At 40.7% G+C, this 18,232-nt stretch overlaps 1 protein-coding gene across 10 annotated transcripts in view; it reads right to left on the bottom strand.

The window, feature by feature from the left end:
* ELMO1 (engulfment and cell motility 1) overlaps positions 1-18,232 on the bottom strand; it is a 335,189-nt gene that overhangs the window by 6,447 nt on the left and 310,510 nt on the right. For all 10 annotated transcript variants that reach the window (XM_079302630.1, XM_079302632.1, XM_079302629.1 and 7 more), the window contains 3 exons: positions 11,793-11,900; positions 8,682-8,764; positions 3,074-3,151 (listed from right to left, as the gene is read on the bottom strand). In XM_079302630.1, coding sequence (XP_079158756.1) covers positions 3,074-3,151; positions 8,682-8,764; positions 11,793-11,900 — 269 coding nt within the window. The remainder of the gene's footprint in view (positions 1-3,073; positions 3,152-8,681; positions 8,765-11,792; positions 11,901-18,232) is intronic.

Consider the following 18,232-nt stretch of genomic DNA (forward strand, 5'->3'; position numbering starts at 1 on the left):
AGTGTCCTAAACTGAGACCAAATGTGTAAAAATAAGTGTGCAACACAAGTGGAACACAACTCTTCTTGCTTTAGAAACAAGAAGGATTTTTTTTAATGTAGTGCATTCTGCTAAACCTTTTTTTGAAATTTTTTTGAGAGAAACACATCCAATTTTTCAACACAATTAAGATAAATTAATCACATCACATTCCAGAAGGCAATGATGTCTTCTATTTCTTTGTGGCTTTTACTAAGAGAAGGGAGCAGGGAAGAGGTTATCATTCATCCTTGCTATTGGTATTTACATTGTCTGTATACAAGTGAAAGCTGCAAAACACTCCTGCGGAGATGGAATAGAGATGGCCTTCTATGATCACCTGTCATGAATGGTCTTAAGCAATGTGAAAGGAAGAAAAAGAGGATATATCATTCTGGAGAGCACAAGTCTTTGGCTGAAATTGAGACCCAATCACTCCTGATTATGTCAAAATGAACTGAGGCTGGCAGTGATTCTCCAAAAGCCTGGCTGTATAAATTCTCAGTGTTGACAGTTTACAGCAAAATTCTCTAGTGTCTAAAGTACAGCAGACCACAAGAAATCAGGAAATGGTGATTGAGGTCTGTAGAACTTCAAGATTTGCCCATGCTCTCTTACTTCTCTTTTTTATGGCTCGTATTTCAGGAAGGCTTAGAAATACTGGCCTGTAATTGAGAGTTTCATGTGCTCTGTGATATAGAAATACAAAACATTTCTTCTGTGGCTCAGATATGCAAAAAAATTGCAGAAGGTCTTGTTCCTATACTAATCCCTTGAATGTCAGTTTGTTTTGAGATATGACACTGATTTAGATGGACCTATACCGTGGACCAAGATGCCCATTGTCCTGGTTTCAGTTTGGAACCAGGTGGAAACAGCAATTTAGTGTAGTCGTTCAGAGTTGCCAATTTCAATATACTCATTTTCTGCTGTGAGATATGATTAGGACCAAAAGCAAGGCAAACCTAAAACTTAAAGGGTGTAAAGAAAACTTTTATTGACAACAAAAAGGAATTATAAAAATCAAAATAAAACCTTCAGACCACCCCTCCTTCCCTCTCTCACACCCTCTTCTTCTCCTCAACAACATACAGAAACAATTCAGTCAGTTACCAGCTTAAGAATAGTCCTTTTCAGTTAACTCTAGAGAGAGAAGTCTCCCCTTGTCAGGCTATAGGGACTTCTCCACAAGAGGGGAAAAAACAGTTCTCTCGTGGCATAACTTTTCACAGATAGCCGCCCAGGAATCTGCAATCGTGAAACTCCTCTCATCTTCACAGCCTTCTGTTCGGGGTTGAGTGTTTTTCTGTTACTGTGTCAATTGAAAGAATTTTTCCCATTATCATGCCAATGGAGCTGGCCGGGTTACACCCAGGGTCCCTGATGGGTCCAGACAAAGGTGTGGGTGGGGACGGCCCCCGGAGGGGCCTCTGAGGCTTCCGGGAGGGCACTCGCGTTTCCGGCGAGCTCGGAGGAGGACGCCTGGGATCGTTCAGCCACGCGGCCGAGCACAGCAGAGCCAGACCCTCTGCGATCACCTGCCCTGCATCTGCCCCGTTCCAGCCTCCTGCCTCTGCGGACACAGCTGATCCCCCGGACACACACGGTGAGCGAGGAGCCGCCGCCCTCGGTGAGGGTGAGCCCGTTCCCGCCCGAGACCGGCGTGGCCGCTGCTGCCCCTCCCCCCTCCCTCCTGCCTTCGTTCCCGTCTGCCCTCTAGCAAATCCGGGCTCTGGACTAAGCACAGAGACAGCGTGCTTGCATCTAAAGGGACTGACACCGAGTTATCTATTCCGTTCTGTTAGCAATTTTAACTGTTATTGTTTTCTGTTTGTATAGTTAGATATATTAGTAAAAGAGCTGTTATTCCCACCCCCCTTATCTCTGCCTCAGAGTCCTTGATTCAAACAATCGTAATACTTGGGGTAGGGGAGTGGAACCAAAGTCTCTATTCCAAAAAGGAAAACTTCTGCCCTTACTGGCAGACACCTGTCCTTTCAAATCAGGACACCTTCCCAGAGGTGTGCTTATGGGCAATGTCAAACTCTTGGGGTATCATTTTTAAGACGGAGCTGTTCAAAAGCAAAAGTTTTCTTCATCTGTTTCTCTCTCTTCATGCTTCACCTTTAGGAATAGAGATATTCTTCCCTCAGGGCAAAGGATCTTCAACACAGATGCTTTTGCTCATGATCTACAGGTTGAACACTTCCTGCCCTTTCTCCATGGTTTATCGGAATCTTTAGTATATTCTAGTCCATCCCCATAGCTTGCAAAAGGATTTTCAGCCTAAATTCATGGCATCTTCTCATTCTCCTTCCATCTGGAACCTGACTCTTGTGTCACTGGCTTTGGTGTCTTCTCTCTGTTCTTTTTTCCTCTCACTCAAGGGAGGATTGAAGGTCTGCAAGTCTTTTTCTGAGCATTGAAAGAGTTAGGATCTTGCAGGAAGAATGGAGGGGCTGTGGCCAGGCCATGCTGGAGCTGTGCCAGCATCTCAGGAGACTCAGAGGGTGCTGGGAGGGCCTGTCCTGAGCCAGAAACAGCAGCAGCTGCTCAGGAAAGGTGGTGGTGGGGGAATGGCTGGGACCTCAGTCAGCCTTCCTGGGCTCAGTTGGCACCCACTGCCGATGACCACCCTTCCTCCCTGCTGGGACATGCCCACTTCCCAGACAGTGGGGCCCATCCCTGCCCCTGCCAGGCCCACAGGCCATACAGTGGAGCCAGGCCTGGGCCCTGCTACCTGCACTCCTGAAGAAAAAAGGGCCATTCCTGGGGTCTGCTAGCTTCAAAATGTGAATTCACAGAGGTGGACCAAATTGTCCAATTGGTTTCCCAGGCAGTCAACAACCAAACCAACCTCCAGTTTGTCCCATCAAGTCACACAGGAAGTTCTCAGGGAGAAAACTTTTGTGGATGCCCTCTTTAGAAGGCACACTTAGAGTGCCAATTAATGCAAAACCACCACACTCATTGTTATGTTCTTACAAAGCCATCTGATGCCTTAAAGCAACTAAGATAACTTCAAATAAGTTTCTGTACTCTGAACATGACTTACCTCATGCTTGTCTGGAGCAATGAAATTCAACTGGCCACTTGAGTCATACAGTATAGAGAAAGCAAGCTCTAGCACCTCCTGGAACAATACAGAGACACATATTAATGCTGCATGAGAGAGGCATTTGTACATTCAGGTATATCTTTCTTTCCTATCCATTATTCCCCAAAACAAGTTGAAAAATAGTTTATGGTAGTCTCCTGTCTGGCCAAAACTGCAGCAGTATCAGATCACTCCAAGAGACTGTCACAGCAAGAATACCACCATGTATTCAAACCAAACTCACCTGCCTCAGTGCTTGCTGTGGCCCACTGGGTCATTACTTACTTTAGAACTTGAGTTTAAATTTGACCTAGGCAACGGTGCAGACTAAAATAAGCACAATGAATAACAGTACACTTATATGAAACACTTCATGAAAACTCAAAGTTTTTTTCACTTTGTATAGATTAAACTCACAAAGTTCTGCAAGGTTTGACTCCTTGTGTTAAAAAATTTTGTCAGGACAATTAATATCCTGGTATGTTCTTTACACTGGTAGAAATATATTACATTTTCCACTCTCAGGAGATTTCTGTAATTTTGTTTCCATCTGAACCAGAATCGCCAGCCTCAGTCAAACCAAATGATACCAGTTACCTAAACACCCAAAGGAATTTTGGGAAAGGAAAAAGCAGTCATCTTTTTTTCCCCTAAGCACTGAAGCTGGAATTGTACAAGCTACGTAGGAGAATTCATAAAGTGCTAACCTTCCCTAAATGTCACCTGGACTTGAATTTCCTGGGGAAACCAAGGCAATCTGAATAAATAATGATCTTTCAGTGGCCAGCAGTAAGTATGTAAAGATGTCTTATCTGTGGCTACATTATGGTTTCTGCCTGCATCACTACAAGTGCCATTACAAGGATCTCACAATCTGTAAGCTTGATGGTATGGATATATTAACTGTGGAAAAATGATCCAGCAACGGAGCAGAGTGCTGACTTGTAACTATGATCTGTATCACATGTCCTGTTCTATTGGCCTCTTCGCTTCCTCAGCCCTGTCATACTGACAGCTTTTGTTTGACTCTCAGCTAACAGTCCCTGCACTGCCAGCAGTGAAAGGAGAATGGCTTCCTAAATTTGTAACACTAAATTTTAAAATGGAAGAATTGACTGCGGAGATGGCAGCATAAATGTTGTTCTAGATTTCTACCCCAGAGCTCCCAGTCTGAAACAGACATAGATATTTTGATTTCTCTAAGGGCTTTTTTGGTTTTGAAGTTGTATGATTAATAGCAGAGTCTGAACCATAAAACTTGCAATTCTTAGGGATAATCTTGGATAATAAGAGATCAGGCTTCTCATGGGAAATGTCCTTGTTTTCATTGAGTTTAGTTACTGGGTTTGACTTAATGTATTGCCAAGGCTACAGGAGACAAAGCTGTGTTAAATACTCATTGTGTTAAATCTCTGTGGAGGTTGCAAGGACAAACAGTCCTGGTGTACTCAGCAAACCAATGGCTCAGGGCTCACATGGCCCTTTTGTGTTGTAGGCATGTCTCTCAGGCACACCTTATTAAGAGTGACGTCCCTCATTACAGAAACAAATCTAGTCTGCCCACATGAATTTAGCATTATCTCCTCACACAGTGTTACAAATTACTGACAGAATATGCCAAGTAATGCCACTGAGGTTGTAGTTCTGAAAAAAAGGGCTTGTACTGTTATACTGTGATGTTCCTGAATTTCGTGAAGGTCAACAATCCTAGAGGCCTGACCCCTGTAATATGTCCTTTGAGAAACTCCAATAAATGTAACTTCTTCTTCACCTCAGAAAGAGAAAAAGGAGGAAAAGAAACCTCTGCTTGGAAGAGGAATGTGTCAGGACATCAAGGATTTGGTCATTTCCAGTCAGGCAGAGAATGAGAAAGGACTACATTAAGGACACCAAGCTTCTCTTTCTGAGGAAAACTGTTGTTTTTGGTAGCCCTGGCTACAGCTCAGCTTCTTTGCTGACTGCCCTGGACTCTGAAGGTTTGGGAAATACAACTTCCAGGTGCCAGCATCTCTGTTGCCTTATGCACAGCAAACTGTCAAGGAAAATGGAAGCAAGCCAAAGGAGCTGGAGTTGCCAACTGGCCCTCCACACTAACACTGGTTTCAGTGGTTGAGTTTGCTGACTTGTCAGGGACCCCCACCTGGCTTTGTTACAGTCCCATCAATGACAAGGAGAAGCTGGCAATTTTTAAAGAACAACTGGCCAGTCTTTATCAGCTGTCTGTAGTTTTCTCTTATCTTTTCTGTTCTACTTCTCAACCTTTCTCACAGTAATTTTTCACTCAAGCCTTTTCTACTTGTTTCTCTGTCCCTCTGGTCTTTTTTTATCTCACATTCTCTCCAACCTTTTCCTTCCTTCTTTTTTTTTTGCTTTCCTCCTGCGCCTCAAACTGCTGAACTCACTGCCTTGGCACTCCTAGCTCCTTCCACATGTCAGACCTCTGCCCTTCCTTCCTCAGATGCTTATCAAGGTAACAGCACTGGAACCTACAATGTGCCTTACTTCTGAGCTGCACTGAAAACAGAGAACAAGAGACTGCAATGGCAGGCCAGTACTTCCCACTCCTTGGATTCAGCTCTATGGGGGAAGCTGTTCTGGGTGGTATGAAGGGAAGAGTGCTCTCCCCCCATCTCCAATGGCTCCTAACAAAGGTCAGAAGACATGAACAGGCATTTTGGGTGCCAATGGCAAAGTGATCCCATGCAGCTGAAATGACCTCACTACTTTCTGCTTGCTCTGTCTTCAATACCCCCGAAACACTGATGTCTTTACTGAAGGCTGAGGCCTTGTATTAAGTTTGCTTGCCAAAGTCAGAAGATCTGCCCCAAAGAACTACCTAGCAGGCAGCAGCAGGAACTTGTTCAACCAATATCGGAGAGGAGAGGAGAGGAGAGGAGAGGAGAGGAGAGGAGAGGAGAGGAGAGGAGAGGAGAGGAGAGGAGAGGAGAGGAGAGGAGAGGAGAGGAGAGGAGAGGAGAGGAGAGGAGAGGAGAGGAGAGGAGAGGAGAGGAGAGGAGAGGAGAGGAGAGGAGAGGAGAGGAGAGGAGAGGAGAGGAGAGGAGAGGAGAGGAGAGGAGAGGAGAGGCGAGAGGAGCATTTCAGCTGACTAAGAAGGCACAAAGCCAGAAATCTGCCGTATTAGCCGATGAAGGACGCTTCAAAATATCTGGCTATATTTTTTCCCAATTCTTCTATCATGCTTTATTTTGAATTCTGCAAAATATGACATATTTAATTTCCTTGAAAATTTCCTTGAAAATCTTTCTGACTTAGGAGTCAGAAATAAGAATTTAAAAATTAAACCTAATTTAAAAACACATGCAAGACAAACAACAGTGGATTCAGATCTGGTCCCATCACATCATTCCAGATTTATATGCATGCAAATTCCAATGCAATTTAACTCTTATTTTTTTCTAAATTGTCCTGCTGAAAGACCAATGACCATGTGCTGGCAAATGAAGAGATGCTGAAGTCTTTAGTATGGACATTTTGCGAATTCCAGCTATACTCATAGCATTGCATTCTGCCATTCAATTTTCTTTTCTGCCAATGAATAAAATTGAAGTGGATGTTATATAAGTAAAAAAAGAAAGCACAGAATGAAAAGGCCTCTTAAAAATATATCATTGATTGTAAGATTTCAGAAAGTGAAAGGTTTCACACACCAAATTCAGCTGCATTGCATTCTGTGTCGGCCTTTTTATAAATTTTAATTGCGTAACCCATGTATAACTTGATATGCTGCAAACAACATGTTATTCCTATGTCAGTTAAACAGTTGCAATATTGTGCCTGACAGTTTGATTGGGATGACAGAATAATTCAAAAATTCTATGCTTCTCAAGGAAAGAAACAAGGAATTGAGGAATTAAAAAAAAAAATTCACCAAAACAAAAACCCCAAATCCCATCAAACCCCCTGCACCACATCAGAAACAGTAAAACCATCAAAATTGCCATTGTGTGGGTCACAAATAGAATGCTCCAGCCAAGTATGCAGTCACGCTACCTATGAATTCTTGACCTTCACATTCTCAGCCAGAAATTTTATACCAGTCCAAATCAATTTTACCTAAGAAAATGGGGTAATGCTGAGAACTGAAGACAAACTGATCTGCAGCTTTCCTATTTAGCATTAAATAGTATCTAGACATTACTGCTCCATAACGATGACACATTTGCATCACTGCCACCCACTGCTTTCCATCTTTACCTTTTGTGCGGACATATAAATGCTAAGACATGGAAGAGCTAAAAATTTTATATGCGTCATATAAATGTCCCAACCAAATGCACTGATGGTTCAGCTGCAACATGAGGTAGGAACTGTACGTGATCTATTGTACTCATGTGTGTGTGTTTGTGCCTTGATTCAGAAAATCAACAAGGCAAAATACTGCTGGGATTTTTTTTTCCTCACTTGATATGACTTTTTCCTTTCCTATCATGTAAACCCAATGTTGAAAGGAGAGCAACTTCTCTGTAAGAAAAAAAACCAACAAAAAATACTCGGCTGAAAGAGAAGTTGCAGCTGTGAAGATGCAACCAGTTGTGTGATGTAGCTTTGACAGTGCCTTCTCAATTCATATGGCTCCCATCAGAACTGCTTTTTCCAATTTTATCTCAAATGTTGAAGCATGAACTCTTAACTACACTATTTTGTCCATCAAAATCTCCTTCGGGTCTGACCCAAAATTTCTCAGTTTCAGGTAATTAGAAATTCTGATTCAAAACCTGTGATATGGCTCCCAGACCTCTCAGGGTTTTGTTCTATCTCAGACTGAATACTATTTGAGTCTCATTGCTTCTTGTAAGGTTAGAGAGACAACCCGATAGAAAATTTATTACCATACCTCAAAGAATATGGTATTCACCAGTAATGATGCCAGACGTTGCTAGTTACTCCTTTTCTTCTTGATGTGGTGACAATTCTTACTAACAAAAACTCTGCAAGATTCTGGAACTGCACTATTTTAGTACTACTGTCAGCTTATAGTTCTTGCTCTGAAACTCTGAAAGCTAATTTAAGCTGAATATTGTCTCCTACACATTTTTTTCTCAAATAAACTGCTGAGCATGTCCTTACACAACTCCTTAATTGCCCAGGATTTACCTTACAGCTTTTTGTTGGCAGTTATTTTTCTACCTGACTGGACCTGCAGGTATCATCAGCTGGACATTAATTGCATTTTGGCATGTGTTCACTGAATGTGAGTTCATCAGAGAACACAGATGTAACAAACTAGTTATTTATCAGAGACAATAAAGGAGTAGGTACCAAAAGCCATTGCTGTTTGCTTTAGAGATAGAAAACATCACTACTAAAGACTATTCCAGTTGTGCCTGGGCATATCACGATGCACATCCCCCATGAAATATAAGCAAAGAAGGCTAAGCTGTCCCAATAATTGAACTCAAATGGTTTGAGGTGGAAACAAAGGGTGTACATACATGGAAATGCAGCAGGCTGGAATAAAAAAATACGTGTGTTACTTCAGGGAAGATCAAGTTGACAAGCTTTGTATTCTGCACAGTAAGTGTTCATAAAAATTTGAGAACCATACCTTGTTTTGCTTAAGAGCTCCTTTTTCCTTCATGTGTGGGCAGTCTTTCCCAGTCACAACAGCTTTTATATCTGCCACTGGCACTGCATTAAAAAGAAAGAAAATCAAACCCCAGAAAATTAGTTAGAAGCAAGGTATGTAAAAACTACAGAGTCTAAACAGAGGCAAGACTAATGTGCTAAATTTGCCATTTCCAGCCTTTTGGAAAAAAAAAAAAACAAACAACCAAAACAAAACCCTGGAAGAAAACAACTAACACAGGAACCAGTGAGTCTTGACAAAATTTCAGGAATTCTGGATAAAAGTCTGAAAATGCTTTTTCTTGCTGATTTAGATGACTTTGGTTATGAGTGTTTCATAGAAATGTTTACCTTTGTCTGGACAGTATGTATACTCATGGATCTCAAAACAATATAGTTTTCTTCCTTGTTAATGTAATGTGCCTGCTCTGATGTTGCTCTTTCCTTGTCATCCAGGTTAAGTCTCTGCTGGAGAGAGGATGCTGGACAAGTTGGACCCCTCAATCAGTGCTTCTTTTAAAAGCCTGGATGAATTTTTTTAAAATAGTTTTCTATTTCACTCCCATCAGCAGTTTAGTTGCTTTCTGGTACTAGCAGGAGGAAGGAATACTAAGGCATTTAATAAGCCATTCCAATTGCTTTAAATGTGATCAGAAATGATGGGGGTGAAAAGAAAGGTAAGAAAAAATACTGTAATCTGCTGCCACTCAGTCACAGAGTGAGGTCACTAAAGCAATAAAAATAAATTTCTCTGAGTTTCAAGTGGAAGTGAATTTTCAAAAGGTAATTACATTGTGGAGAATCTATATGCTCTACAATACAATATGGTCCCTGAGTGACAGTTTCTATGATCTATAAATAATCCATTATCTTTATGGCAGCAGAAAAGTATCTTATATATAGAACAGGATATGAAAACCTGTTACTGCCCAGTTCTTCACAAACTCTAATGGAAGTAGTGAAGAGGAGAAATGGATTTACTCTTCTACTGGGCATAGCAGCACTGTATATTTTATGACCGATTACCTTGGCACTACAGCCAAACAGATGATATGGAATGTAAAAGACATTCTTAAAGTATTTGTTTTGCTGAACTGAAAGGATATAATTTGACTTTTCACTACTCGACTTCTGCTTTTAGTGCCAGAATTTTATGCTATGGGCCTGCTGGTTTTTTATGCCTCTGACAGTCCTGTTTTGGAGAAGAGATACTGCTTTTGAGAGGAGAGAGAGAAACTGCAACTATGGTAGAAAGGTCTTAAGAAAAAAGAGTCTGCCATTTTTTTGAAGAGGCCCAGAAAAACAATTTCTCTATTTGTATAAGACGAGGTTTTCTGATGTCAGACCTCTCAACCAAGAAGGCTTTTCTCCAGGTTTTACACACTTGATCTTTATGATCTGGAATACAGTTGCTGCGGGAGATCACAGACTGATGTGACATTCTAGTCTATTTATCTGAAACTTGGCTTATGCCTTGCTTTAGAAAAATAGAATCAAAGACTTTAGCAGGTAGCAGAAGTTGCCTACAAGATGCTGGAGTATGTGAGCACAGATATGACGTGCTTGCAATAGATAAACTCTTGAGAAAGAGGGCAGCTGTTTTCTTTCCCAGGTGCAGTCTGCATGGCTTGTTAATTCTGCCAGCCTGAAGAGAGGGGTGACATTCACAGAAGGGAAAAGGCTAAAAACCCACACATCTATTTTTGAGGATAGAGATTAATTATTCAGGCTTGGCAAGGAGTACACTAAATGCTTGACGCTGCTTCTTTTGGTTCTATTTTCCTACCCACCTACTCTCTTTTATCTGTGGACCTGGCTCCAAATGCTGAGAAGCTGATCATCATATTCAAATTTTAAGAATTCAAAAATCAATAATCTGTCCAGAGAAAACCAGAATATTTATTAAAAGTATTTTGTAAAATGCCCAAGCCAGTTTGGTCTGGTATGTTTCAAACAATAGTGCCACTTTATAATCTTGTGACTTTCAATATTCTCAACTTTGTTTCATGAAACTCCATCTAATGTGGGTAGCACTATGGTAAATCTTGTATCATTTGTAGTCTGAAAACCTAAGATGATGAAATAACCACCTCTTTCTGGAACTGCATTGGTATCTACTCTGCCAGCAGCCATGCTGAGGGAACCATGTGGGTCTGGCCCAATGGTTTCCAAAGCAGAAGCCTTCTGCCCCCATGGGATCCTGACATTCCTGAGTAAGCTCAAGAGCCTACAGAAAATGCAAGTGCCAAATGACACTCACAGTCAAGGTCAGGGATTTGTATGTGGAAGTATGCTTCAAGCAAACAAATCTGGGAACTGCTGGTCTTGTAGCTGTGCCTGCATTCAAGTGTGACTTTCACTCTTCTGTCACTCTGGCACTACTGTAACATTCTATGGCTATTTCTCTAATTATTGTCCACAAAAACTGTATCTTTCTGTGCCAATGCAGCAATGTGAGGCCCTGTGCTACATTCTGCCTAGACTGCAGTAAGAATGTGGAACATCCTTGAGGCAATCTGTAAGGCAAGGAAAACAAGAGAAAGTGACTGCAAACTGTCAGCGCACCAACATCACACAGGCTTTTCTTCTTTCCCTCTCAGACATCTGGGAGCACTTGGACATTTTAAAAGGTGCTGCCTGGAGACAGGTTAGGGGAGGAAATTTCACATCATTCCCCAGTTTTCAGGCTGGAAAAAATTCTAACTTCTGAAAAATTAGTCTTTCTGCCATTCCATGAAAAACATAAAACTACTAGCTGAAATACCTGTGTAAGTGTTTCTAATTTGATAATGCCAAGGATTTTCAGAAAAGAACAAAAAGATATTATTCCTTATTCAATGCTGGATTTCTTGAAGTCACCTCCCAGTGACAGAACTATAGTAATTATTTCCACTATCAAAAAAAAGCTTCCCTGGATTACAGGTTAAACCCCTACAACTCATGTTGAAGTACAAAGGAAAAATCACTAGAGTATGATGGTTCTGAAGAACCCCAAAATTACTTGAGAACTTGAAGAGAAACTTACTACAAGTTATAAAGAAGAACTAGCATAAAGGAAGCAGAAGTGTTACAATCTTTGTGCATGACTTACATTTATCTTGCAAAGAATCATGAGGTACTTCTCCCTGTGGACTTTCTTCCAAGTCTCCATAGTGCAAGACCTTATGATTAGGTGAAAGTCGACAGTACCAAAATTTATCTGTTGAAATAAACACATTAGGCAAGGTCACTGACATGTCTTCATCAGCCTTACCCACAGCAGAGGAGAAAGCTTACTGAGACAAGGTGCTACAGGGAAAGGCTGTCTATCTTTCAGAAGAAGAAATGTGTGGGGTATATATAAGAAGGGTAGGGACTTTGCTCAGTAATTTTACTTCACTAAATGAAGCTGGCATTAATCTACAGGGGCTTTGTTACTGACATAATCACTGGCTCAAAAAAAAAAATACTAGTGAGAAAAAATTGACTTAGTTTTGCCACATATTATATACCCTCATGTCCAGAAGACTGGCAAAGTAACTAGTTTAAGGGGATAACTTTAATTTACCCATAAAAGATTCAATTTTTTGAACACACTTTGTGAAAATTAAGCCTGCCAGCTGTCTTGTGTGGGACACCCAAAACCTGATAAATTTGAAATATCCCATACTTTATGAAAATTATGACTCATGTATTTTTAAATAGACATAGGAGAACATCCCCATATTTATGGACAGACTGGACCTAATAAACATTCAAGGACTTAAAAAGCAGATGTTAAGTATCTTGTCCTAGAGATAACTCAGTGATTTGCATGGTCAGAAATATATGTGACCATGTAGTTCACAGCCCAGTTTGGATTTTAATCCTTCCTAAGAGATGTACATTTACATCTCCTGACAACACATGCTTTGCACGACATAATTCCCCCAACAACATTTGTTAAAATCTGCTCCTGTGAAGAACATCACCTGTGCAGAGCCAACCCACCACACTGCCTATTGTGCAAGTATAGTATTTGCCAATTCCCTTTCTGAAATGGGAAGAAAGAGGTTACCCTTCCTTGTCAGTGCACGTTCTATTTAATAAGTAGATCACATTATATTAAGCTGTCAAAAATATAATCTTGTTACATCAAAACAATCACAAAAAGCTCAGAGCAAGGTTGCATGTTAAAATGCCAGTGGAAGTGGGCAGAGGGCTTCTCTGGTTTTGTGCTTCTCTTGTACTGGCAGTGGTGGTGCTGTGCCAAGCAGCAGCATGAGGGACAATTTAGGGGAAACACTAACACTGACAGCCCTACGGCGTTGCAGTTGCTAGGAGCCTCAATTTGGAGAAGCAGTAGAACAATATTTGAGCTCATTTTGGGGTGTTAGCAGAGGAAGGGCTTCTTGACTGAGTAAAACATTGCTTCCATGGATTCAGCTGCTTCCTGGCTCCAGGCCCCTGGCCTGTCACTTAAAATGAAATGCAGTAAAACTCAGGCAATTGAATCATTAAAATGAACTTTCACATGCCCTTTTAAATTTCTTTGTCCCAGTAGATAAAAAGGTTTGCAGGAAAACCCCTACATCCTTCAAACTACTTTCTGAGTGTGCAGCCCCTTCTACAGAAAGGTTTCAAAAAACCTTACAAACCTCTGACAAAGTCTCAAAATGGCCATAGGAGAGATTCTGGTTATCAACTTCACAGGCATTCAAAACACTGGAAGATTTATGGTAGAGAGCCTGAGATTATGCTCCCGTGATGCATACAAGAAGAGCTGCTGAAATATAAGCATCCCTGGACTGTAAGCGGAACATACAGCGTGGCACAGTATGGGATTGAGAAGAAGACCCTACTTGCAAAACTTTTGCGGGGAATTGAAACTAGAGTAAGAATGAGCCTTCATTCTGTAGATTCTCATCCGAAGAGCACACACACAAGCCACTTGTTAGGCAGTTTGTCTATCTCAGAAGAATGTATGTGAAAATTTTCTAGATTCATACCTTTTACAGAGAACTCTACCAGAACCATAGCAAAGCCTGATACTTAAAAATACATGCCATGGAATCTGATGGTTGACCATTATGCCTAAAGAAAAGCCTCCAGTAACGGCAGCAGGAGGTTTTCATTCCTGTCTTTGACTGCAACCTCATTGTTGGACTGTACAAAGTAATACAACTTTCCAACTCTAAAATTAAAACAGTAGTTTTTTCTTAATAAAAACTGACATGGTTTCACTACCTTCTCAGTGACCTGGGCAAAAAGATGTTCTAACTGAAGAAAAAAAAATTACCATGCATTCCTTTCAATTTATCACACATGGGGTTGCTGTTAGCAAGGGTTTGGCTCTCTTATCTCCTAGGGGTTAGTATTTTGATAACCTTGGTTCTTTTAATGCCATGTTCAATAATAAAAGAGGGGTGCACGCCTCCAGGAAAATATTTTGTTTTGGGAACGGGTGGATAAATGGGAAGAAACCCAAGCTCTGAATATTTGAGGAGTCTTTTCAGCAATTCCTCATAACCCAAGGTTAATTAAAAACTAATGGCCACAGAGACTGTAGCTTGAAGCATGTCCAACACAACTCTCCTGTGGGCTCACTTATAACTCTTCTCTACCACAGCCTTGCTCTCAAGGGGAAAGCCCTTAAATGAAAGCTACAAATGGAACTAACAAGGTCTCCTCAACCACAGCCACTAAATGACTGCACTGGCCAGGCTGAGGAAGGTGATGGCATGTTGCTAGGAGAAGGGACTCTTGTTTCTACAGCCACCTCAGCCTTACTCATCCTGGTTTTCGCTTCAGCCGTACATTATGCTACAAACAGAGTATCAGTAAATATCCCACTCACATGAGGTTTCAGTGCCTTGGAGGGAACAGTTTGAAACTGGATGCAGCTATTTTACTGTAGTGCAATTGCTGAACACAACTATTTTAGAAAAGTAGTATATACTATGATCCTGCAGTCAAAACAAAAATTATATGAAATTGCATCCACCAAGAAAAAGGATGACGAAGTATTAATTGCAGAACAGCACATGTGAAGTAGACAGCATTTACTTTGAGCTCTAAATTGATAAATAAAAAAAAACAAGCAGAAGAAGATGCTCTTTTCTACTATGACTCAAAAGTGGTGTTTATAAAACAAACAAAATCTACTGCCCTAACCCTCCAAAACTCTTAAACCAAGGTCTGCAGGGTTAAAGTGTTACAAAAGTCTTTAAAGATGGTACAGACCTTCCCTATTAGTCCCAGTACTTCAAATCTGGTAGATCCATATGTATGTGCACATGCTGGAACAAAGAAACTGTGTGTTCAGGAAGGAATGGGGGTTTGTTTTGGTTTTAGGCCCAGGCTTACAAATTTTCCTCAAAGACTAGGTCCCTTCTGTGGCCTGTTTTATATGCATCATTACTATGCCTATCTCCTGCTCAGAGCAAGAAGCTGAAGGGATTGCAGTCACCAACCACAGAAGAGATGATGTGGACTTGGTATTTCATCATAATTTTCAGGCACTACATTATTTACACTTTCCAGTAACAGCTTACATCTTTCACCTCACTGACCACTGATGCAATCACATTAGGGTGCTAGAAATTACTCTTTGGGAAACAGAATTAGTCATTCTGGTTTTTAATCTGAGAAGTTTTCAAGCAAATTGTTTTGATTTTTCAGATATTTGCTAGAGCAGCCAGGGGGTTAAATACGTGGCAGCACATTGTTGAAGATTATAGATGAAGTTAAAAAAATCACAAATAACAAAATCAGCTACAATTTGGCTACAAAAGTAATAGTCAAAATTGTGAACAAATAGCAGAGCACAGAACATTTTGCTGATGGGCTACAGAGTGCCTGGTATTCACACTGTGTTTCCAAGTACATTAACGGCCAATGACTCATATGCCTCTAACAATACTATTCCAGATAAAGGACTGTTGTGGCTAGTGCAGAAGTTAGAATCTGGGGAGCAAATAGCTCAGATATGCATGGACAGAAGTCTGAAAATATATATTTTTTCCCAAGATATGTTCAAGGTTACTGTAAAAGCTTTGTTCAAAGAAAAACATCCTCACAGATTTAGCAACAGGAATGTGTTTTTAAATATATCTGTGAAAACATGTATTTTTATAGATTTTTTATCTATATATGCATGTGGGCATGCATATTTTTTCTTTTTTGTTTTTCTAAAATTTTCTTTTTTATTTTACTAAAATTGTATTGACATTTTCACTACAACTGGTCTTAACTGCCTAGATCAAGACAGGAAGCTCTCCAAAGAACTGGTAAATAACTGACCTGTGGCATTGTTGGAGGTGTATTTGGTTAACTGGCTCATCTCAGCAAGTCATGCACTCAGAGAATTTTTGTGGAGACCAGGATGCAGTAGCAGTAGACAAGAGCTTGGCAGAAAAAGTTAAAGTGCATGTTGTTGTTCAGAATTGTGAGTTACTTATCCTAACAAGAGATGGAAAAACTGTCTTCACTTGATTTTTTGTTTAAAGTCAAGCTTTCTCTTTCCAGGTTACTTCCATGGCACCTTGTGTTTTTAATGACGTGCATCACCACGGTTTCCCTTCCTTTCAAAAACTACTGCTTGAGAAACCTCATGTTGGCTGCAAAACCACTTCAATGACATGCAATTTCTCTATAATCTTCATAAAGGTAGAAAGGGAATTTATTTTTTAGAGTGTACCCAGTAACATATACTACAAATGTACTGGATGATGGCATTCGAAGTATCTGTTATCCTCAATAAAACACCTTTATCTACTACTTAGCTCTATTGTAAATAATAACTACTGGGAGTGTAAAGTGCTTGGCACTTCTCTAGTCTTCTCCCTTTTCTTTTAGGAATTATTTATGGAAGGAGAAAGATGAAGACATCTATTTGTCAGCAGATATTCATGGTCCAGGAACAAAGTGGGGATTTGCAGAGCATGATGATCTGCTTTTGAACCATGATCAGAAAGATAGGTTAGATTTTACTGTTTCATTCCCAAATGATTAAGATACTTAACAAAACCCATGAATTAGTGCTGCAGTTCTCTTATGAAAACCTTGCAAGGGGCAGGCCATGTATTTTTCAGAAAATAAGGATCCTGCTGGGGCAACAATATTTCTGAATTTCAGCTATAGAGAGATCCTGCTATGATAATCTTGCACTGAAACACAAAAAGCAGAGATCTGAATGTAGATTAAGCCTCATGGCTTAATCTTCAGCATCCCCCCAAGTGCATTATCTGTTGGATTGGAGGCTTTCCAATGCTAAGTATATATGAAAGTGTTTATTCTCTTCTCAAAAGGCTATAAAAGGTTGTAAAACTCCCTTCTCATTTTTTGTAAGCAAATTTTTTCAACTTACTGTGACTAACCATGTGTGTCCTATCACATGTTCAAACAACAATCTTAACAGAAGTTTGCTCTGGAGTATTTATCATAGGTTAATTATTTTTAAATGAGCAATTTAATGCTTTAAGCTTCTGTGTAGGGCATGTGCAGGTTCTTCTTGCACAATGTGCAGATTTGTGACATTCGTTCCAGGATTGTCTTAAAGGGAGAAAAGAATCATAGCAGAGGCAAAAAAAGCATATACATACTTCAGTGTAACACCTGATTGTGCTACTCTTACAAGTAGGTTGCCACATAACAGGCAAACCGTGATGTCTCAGAGCAGTGCTCATTTCTGTTTCTGTTTCAGTTCCTTGTCAACCTGGATGGACCATGGCCTTTTTTGAGCCTTGATAATGCTCCATGACAAGTGGATTCAGTTGGAGCACTAGGCAAGTGACAAGTGCTCCCAAACCCCCTGAGGTATCACTGGGCACTTCTCCAGGGAGGTGGGTTGTGAGAGAGGAGATGGGGATGTGGGACAAAGCGAACAGAAGACACACCCACAATCTGGGACTCCTACTCCTACTCCTAGGACATTCAGAGGACTTATCTGAAAGACTGACTGTCATAATGTTTAGCATCACTAGCTAAACCTCATATCCTCCATTAATTTTACTTCATCTACTAATTCTTGACATCACAACAGCCCAAAAGTTTATGCTGCTTTGGGGAACAGGAGACTCTGAAGGATAAACGTTGATTTCAAGAGAGCTTCTTCAACTCCCTGTCATATGCCAGCGTTTGCTATTTGGACTGTGCCAGACACTGCACATACCTATAAAAAGATCCCAGCTGAATGGCTTATATGCCAAGCATGCTTCATTAAATCACACAGTGTCAGGTCACAGAATCACAGAGTATGCTGAGTTGTTAGAAGAGATCCACAAGGTTAATGAAGTCCAGGTCCTGGCCCTGCACAGGACCATCTCCAAATGTTACAACCATGCACCTGACAGCACTGTCCAAATGCTTCTTGAAGCTGTGACCACTTCCCTGGAGAGCCTGTTCCAGTGCCTGACCACACTCCAGGTGAAAAACCTTTTTCTAATATCCAACCAAAACCTCCTCTGAACTCAGCTTCATGCCATTACTTCAGGTCCTGTCACTGAGCATCACAGAAGAAGAGAACAGTGTCTGCCCCTCCTCTTATCCTCTTGAGGAAGTTGTAGACTGCAA

The sequence above is a fragment of the Erithacus rubecula genome (assembly GCF_903797595.1).
Source record: "Erithacus rubecula genome assembly, chromosome: 3".
NCBI lineage: Eukaryota > Metazoa > Chordata > Aves > Passeriformes > Muscicapidae > Erithacus > Erithacus rubecula.